Source organism: Saccostrea cucullata, unplaced genomic scaffold (assembly GCF_032062105.1).
Source record: "Saccostrea cucullata isolate Sc308-1 unplaced genomic scaffold, CSIRO_AGI_Scuc_v1 ctg15438, whole genome shotgun sequence".
In the NCBI taxonomy this organism is placed as follows: domain Eukaryota; kingdom Metazoa; phylum Mollusca; class Bivalvia; order Ostreida; family Ostreidae; genus Saccostrea; species Saccostrea cuccullata.
The window spans coordinates 1-7,500 of NW_026917938.1; the positions used below are offsets into that span (position 1 = coordinate 1).

Sequence of the window (7,500 nt, forward strand, 5' to 3'; positions counted from 1 at the left end):
AACAGAATTGGTATCTACAGAGTTAATTACTACTGTCCCGCACCTCAGATCTCCACATTTTTCCCATATTCAAAATAAGGAGAAAATGCGGACGGGAGTATTTGGACTAATTTTCCGCATTCATTCCAGATTTTCATAGATTCAAATTTCCAGATTTTCTCCGTATTCAAAATATGGAGAAAATGTGGATGGGAGTATTTGGACTCTTTTTCCGTATTCTCTCCAGATTTCCGCATTTCCATATATACAAAATATGGAGGTATTTACTTGGTTGATAAAATGCGGAAATCTGGAGAAAATACGGAGTTAATCACATGGTTATAAAATGGCTTAAAACCACTACATGATGCATACATACATAAATATTTACAAAACCATCAACAATGTGCAAAATTATATACAATTTATTATATAATTATGAGAAAAAAACATATAAATGAATGAACAAAATTACACATTATGTTCATGAGCAATGTATTGGATGTTATATCTTTGACAAACAAATAGGAGCATGTATGGAAAAAAACTGGAACTCTTATTTAACCCACAAGTTCATCATGGAAAAAATGTGGCATTTTTTAATATTCATATTAAATAAATGGAAATCTATTCATTCTATTTAGGCAAAAGTGGGAGTGAAATGTTCAACACTATTAGATATTGGGGAAAAAATAACAATTGACATAGCATTGAATATTTGCAAAACAAGAAAAAATTTTAAACATTTTTTATCAATCTGGATCACATTTGCCATTTTCTACTTGCATCCCTGATTCATATTTCTCACAATTCAATTTATATCTCAGGTCTGTGCTTTACACCCATCTGTCCAATAAAAATTTTCTTCAGACTTCTTTGTAATTTGTAAGGTCACTGCATGTTTAATTTCTTGCAGCAGCACTTGCGGTCGAATTGGCAAATCCTATCAGTTAAAAAAAAAAGTACTTAAATTATAATAGTGCAATATTAATAAAATTTAAATTCATTGCTTTTATTCCTTTTATAATCTTTTTACAAACACCAGTTTGGGTTCTTCAATTTTACATCAATTTGTTTAAAATAATATTTTATAATAATGACAATCATAATTGCCTGTTTTTAATTAAACAAGCAATAAAAAAAGAAAAAAAAGAATATATATACCACAAACATAACCATCCATGGACCAAGCTTTAAGTCTGTTAAAATCGAAGTAAGTTGAATAACCACTTATTCTTTTTCAGAAAATCTCCTCATGCACAGACGCTACCAAAAAAAAGTATGGTAAATCATTGCTAGAGATTACAGCCCTGATGGCCCCCCAAAATTAACACCTTTAATTGTGGTTAACAATAATAAAATTCTATGAGCTGATTGAAAGATTTGAATCATGGGCATATTGGCTGAAACATATGTACCCAAGTGAAAAAAATCCCCAAACAAATCACTTTAAGAAATCACTTGTAAATCAGTGATTTAAAGATGATTTGTAAGTGATGCAAATTCCCATGCAAATGAGCTAACAAATCACTCTGAATAAATTGTAAGCAAATCACTTTTATTTTCCAAAATGGTACTCCAAACAAATCACAACCAAATCACTCGGAAGAAATCGTTTACAAATCACTTCTCTTTAACAAATCACTTCAAAATCACTCTGAATAAATCGTGTACAAATCACTTCTTCTTAACAAATCACTTCAAAATCACTCGGAATAAATCGTTTACAAATCACTTCTCTTTAACAAATCACTACCAAATCACTCGGAATAAATCGTTTACAAATCACTTCTCTTTAACAAATCACTACCAAATCACTCGGAATAAATCGTTTACAAATCACTTCTCTTTAACAAATCACTTCCAAATCATCATGAATAAATCACAACCAAATCATTTTGAAAAAATTGTTTACAAATCACTTCTAAAAAACACTTGGAATGAATTATTTACAATATATGCAAAACAATTTCATTTTGTAAACTTAATAAAAAAAGTAATTAAAACAGAATAGGTGCAAAAAAAAAAGTGAAAACAGAACATCTTATGCATTGAGCACAACAATTATTTAACAATAGTAAAAATATGCATCAACTATTCCTTTGCAAAATATTTTCTAATGAATATCTAATATAATTAATACTAATATTATGCAAGATACTTTTACGAACAACTATTTGTGGATTACAAAAAGCATAAACCTACAAAAACTACTTGGTGCATTTAAAACCATCAACTTAAATAAGTAGAACTAATTGAACTAATTGAAATGTCCTAGGATAATACTGGAACCAAGAGACTAAAATAAGAATTTACAAGGGAATTGAGACTGACAATATGCAGAATTATTGGTCTGATGAAGAAACTGTATCATTGTTTTTCTTTTCAACCCTTTTCATTGTTAATCTGGAGGCTGACATCTTCTCCATCCAGGCACGATTGAAAGATGGAAGATCCATGTTTAATTTATGTTCTGCATAGCCTACAAATGAAATAATATAAATACCGGTACATGAAATGAACTAAAACCTTGAATTCCTACGTAAATATTCTTTCTTGTGTTTCGTTTTACATAAACCAATTGAAATGTAGAATTAGATATGCAAAAATCCAATGACGAGCATTACAAGTATGTGTATACACACAAGACGTGCAGTATCATTTGGTAACCATGATTATTTAACTATAAAGTAAAAAGATATTTCCAAGGACTGAGACAGTACTCACATCTCAAGGATTTATATATAGGGGAATCCTTGAAGGGGGTTATGCCACCCTTCACAGCCAGATCCCAGGGTTCATAGAAACCGTCCATCAATCTTTTAAGGATGTCGAATCCTGTCGACTTTTTTTGTTTCTTCTTCTTCGAGAGCGATGACAACATAGAATGCAACCATAGGGAAGATACCGCAATAGTTGCTCCGGGTGCCAAAAGGCAATAACCCTCTCTTGGGCTTTCCTCATTTTTCAGCTCATACTGTGAATATAATAAAATCTTGAAAAATTTAATTTTGTTAACTATAGAGGTAAATCAGCTTATCCTTTCATAAAATTGAAAGAGGGGGTTTCTTTTTGATTTACAATGATTTTCAAAGGAAATAAAATAATATTCAGTTGATGTAAATATATCAATAAGAACTTACATAGTCTGCCCACTCAATGCTGGGTCTGGTCTTTGGCTTGTGTTTTTTCATTACTTTTGACGAAGAAGGAAGGTTCCCACCATCAGACAACTCTACAATAAATGAAAGAAATACATTTTGATAAAAAATATATTTTTAATTCATTTCTTCAGCAAAAATGGGGGTTCTTGTATAAAATGTAGTGAAGATCTCAAAATTAATTAGATCCCTTAAACTGAGAAGAAAAAAATTACTTTGGTTCACTTATCAAAGATTAAAATAATAATATATTACATGAACACATGTACAAATTACCCTGACTTCCATCTCTCAGTTGTAAAATTTCTTCTTCTAAGTTTCGAACTCTGAACTTTAAATCCCTGATTTCCAGGTCTTTGTAAAAACAAAGCCTGCAATTCTCATTGCTGCTAGCACAGGGTTCATAAGCTGCCCCATTATTAGTATTCTCATACAATAAACTAAGCATGCTTTCATGCTCTACAGGGGTTGAAGATAAAGGATATTGTGAGTAATCATGCTGAGAGTTTTCAAAAGAAACAGCAGCATTTATTGAGTTTTCAGAGTTGTCATGCCTGGGTTGATGTAGATCATTATTAAATGAGGTGGTATAAACCTCGGGTCCTGATGGGGACGTCTGTGAAATCTGGGGAGGCACTAAAGAGCATAGAGACGATTGTGGGATCTGGGGAGGCACTAAAGAGCATAGAGACGGCTGTGGAATCTGGGGAGGCACTAAAGAGCATAGAGACGGCTGTGGAATCTGGGGAGGCACTAAAGAGCTTGGAGACGGCTGTGGGATCTGGGGAGGCACTGAAGAGCTTGGAGATGGCTGTGGAATCTGGGGAGGCACTGAAGAGCTTGGAGAGGGCTGTGGAATCTGGGGAGGCACTGAAGAGCTCGGAGAGGGCTGTGGGATCTGGGGAGGCACTAAAGAGCTTGGAGACGGCTGTGGAATCTGGGGAGGCACTGAAGAGCTTAGAGACGGCTGTGGGATCTGGGGAGGCACTGAAGAGCTTGGAGACGGCTGTGGAATCTGGGGAGGCACTGAAGAGCTTGGAGAGGGCTGTGGAATCTGGGGAGGCACTGAAGAGCTCGGAGATGGCTGTAGGATCTGGGGAGGCACTAAAGAGCTTGGAGATGGCTGTGGAATCTGGGGAGGCACTGAAGAGCTCGGAGACGGCTGTAGGATCTGGGGAGGCACTAAAGAGCTTGGAGACGGCTGTGGAATCTGGGGAGGCACTGAAGAGCTTGGAGACGGCTGTGGAATCGGGGGAGGCACTAAGGAGCTTGGAGAGGGCTGTGGGATCTGGGGAGGCACTAAAGAGCTTGGAGACGGCTGTGGAATCGGGGGAGGCACTAAAGAGCTTAGAGAGCTGTGGGATCAGATTAACCACTGATGGTTCAGGACTAGGCCGAAGATTCTGGGGAGCAACTAACTCTCTACTTACATGCATATTAGCCTTAGAATACAGTTTGGCAGCGATATCCTGTGCTGCAGCTGCCACAGCCTGTTTTTTCCTTTTTTTCTCTAGGGCCATCTCTATAAAAAAAAAAAAAAGGTTGAAGCAATTTTAATTGGATGTGGATTTCAATTCATTTTACTTCGGAACCTCTGGAACTTGAAAAATTACTGTGAATTAAAACTTGTTAACAATGTGTACAAAAAAAAAAAAGATTCTTAAAATAAAGCTAAAGCACCTGTGCTTTTCAATGGCGAGTTTTGTTATTTGACTTTACCTTTTCTTTTTTCCTTCATTTCATCATCCTTTTGATTTGCGTCTGGGGAAGCTCTCTCTGAAGGAAATTTTTAAGACTTTAAAGACAAGATTTATAATATTTCTATCTCTTTGTATACCCTCTCTAAATTTTATAAAATTCAAGAATAAGTGTTTATGTGATCCAAAATGTTACATGCCTGAATTCAACTTTCACTTGTCCCAAGGACATCACAGCTTATATTATTTTACATCATTATAACTATTCTACACAATTAACACGTAATCTGATTGGTTCCAGATTATCACGTGATCGGGCCATAAAACTTTACATTTCCTGGTCGTCAGCACGCTTTTCATATTCCACCTCTTTGGATACCTATTTTCCAGCAATATAGTTATCGTTCGCTAAAAGAAAACTCCCGAGAGTAGTCAACATCACTATAGACTGGATTACGAAATGTCAAGGTTTCAGGAACTTTTTATGTTAAAAATGAAAGTGAATTTGATAGCGGTGCCAAATTTGAAAGTTTATTTCTATCTTAAAGTTTTTGCTTGTTTCTGTATAATAAACAATTCATTGCATGAATGTTTGAGAAACATGAATACTTATTCAGCCAAGAAAATTTATATTCCCCGAGGGCTTCGCCCAAGGGGAATATGATGTATCTTGGCTGAATAAGTATTCATATTTCCCTCACTATCCTGCAATAAATGTTTAATGTATACTAACAAAACTTTTAGTGAAGCATACTTCTCTTTTTTATCAGTAGCTTTTCAGGATTTGCAATTGTCTTTGGTTTCTTTTGTCCTTTGGACATCAATTCTGTTTCTGTCTCTTCCTCCCTCAATTGATCTATTAAACATGTGATTAAATATGTATTATTTAAAGAATCACAAAAATCTACAACCATGATCTGATGATATACAAAAACCTAAAAAAATTAAACACTTTTGTAACGTTTTCCGCCTGTTCCAGGGTTTGTTACAATGATAATAAGTTATTGTGGGTCTCCTGTTTCTGAATTTTACCCTTTAACTCTAAATGAAAACCAGGTTGCAAATTTATAAAATTTATTATGGTGCAAACAATGAATAACAAATAACAATAAGATAATTAGCAATTAGGCAATAATAAATTTTGGGTTACCCGACAATAAAAAGGTATCCGGCTCTACCGGGTTACCCGGATGAATTTATAAACAATGAATCAATTGGGTATGGATCTGCCGGGATTGGCATCAATGAATCAATTGGGTATGGATCTGCCGGGGATTGGCATCAATGAATCAATTGGGTATGGATTTGCCGGGGATTGGCATCAATGAATCAATTGGGTATGGATCTGCCGGGCTTGGCAGATTGGGTTTATTTATCCAATATGGGGGCATCAGATTTTACCCACTTCTGGGGAGTTGGGATTCTTAGAGCTGGTCAGATGTTGATGAGTCTGACCAACGTCCCAGACTGAAGAAAAAGTCCAAAGAGCCTTCTTTATATACCTTTTCATCACTAGGGCCGAATTAGTTCACGCGCGAATAACCAGCGGTACCGCCAGTATTCGCGCGACGTTTGTATGGTAACACAAACAACTTTTGCATCAAGTGAAGGCTTTATCATTACAAATGCGGGAAAAGGGATGATCTGATGTTTGGGAATTGTTTTGGTAACGATGCCAAGTTGGATTTGGGTACCTTGATTGAATAACAATGCCAGACGGCCATTTGCTATTACGAGTGGGCTGGTATATGGAGGAAATTCGGGTTTGTACATTACAATGAAAGGATTTCCATGAAATAAACATATACAATGAATTATAAAGCATACATTAATGACATACGATGATTGGTAATATTCCCATGATATCTACAAATAAATTTACGATACATAGATTAAATATTCAGGGCATAAATTGGGGTGATCCAATCTGTGGGTTATTTTGGTCATGGGGGAAAATTCGTAACACTTTTATAAATACCTGGATTATGTATATACAGAATCTTTGCCTGGTAGTGACGGTTCTCCCATTGTGCTGCAACAACAAGGCCTTCATACAGGGAGTTGAAATTTAATTCTGAGTCATCTTTAAGACTCAAAAACGCACCGCTAAACTCAGAGAAAGATTTCTCCTTTCCGTCGTCGACAAACTTCACCTTGACATAAGGACCTAAATGAATTATTTTGAATTAAATCATATTTATGTAATAATCTGAACTGTATCATATCATTATGCCATGATGATAACATCTTTCATGGCATAATCTTTCTTTATTACGTCTTTCTGATATATATATATAAATCATCGGCAAAATAAAAGTATATATATACTATATACATGTATATCGATCTCCTTTGAGGTCCATGAGTCGTTAAAATAACTCTAATTTGATAGTGTAAAGTCAGTTTTATTTCGTAAATCCTGCATACCTTGCTATACTTGTAATATTTTTTTCTACAGTTCTAATAAAAAAAAAGCCTTATGACGACACTGGTTGCAGTTTAAATTCGGTCAAGTGTATATACATAAATGAGACCCTTCTGATAACAATAACGTTTTGGTAAGTTGTAAAACATACAATAATGTTGTGAAAATAAGTAACACACGTACCTTCCCGTTGAATAATATCCAAATCCTCTGTATTTTTGAATTTATCTGGGCGTTT

The 7,500-nt window shown here is 35.1% G+C and overlaps 1 protein-coding gene and 1 long non-coding RNA gene across 2 annotated transcripts; both read right to left on the reverse strand.

Annotated features, from left to right (window-relative positions):
• Positions 1 to 1,560: 1,560 nt before the first annotated feature.
• On the reverse strand, positions 1,561 to 5,695 carry LOC134264387 (uncharacterized). The gene is made up of 6 exons (XR_009991518.1): positions 5,592 to 5,695; positions 4,860 to 4,916; positions 4,571 to 4,662; positions 3,123 to 3,214; positions 2,707 to 2,956; positions 1,561 to 2,461 (listed from the first exon to the last, which is right to left on the reverse strand). It is a non-coding gene; the product is annotated as an uncharacterized LOC134264387 (long non-coding RNA).
• On the reverse strand, positions 3,376 to 4,221 carry LOC134264286 (uncharacterized; the record flags this gene model as incomplete). Its single annotated transcript, XM_062746617.1, has 1 exon — positions 3,376 to 4,221. A coding segment is annotated over one exon (846 nt), but the record flags the coding sequence as incomplete, so codon positions are not given.
• Positions 5,696 to 7,500: the final 1,805 nt, after the last annotated feature.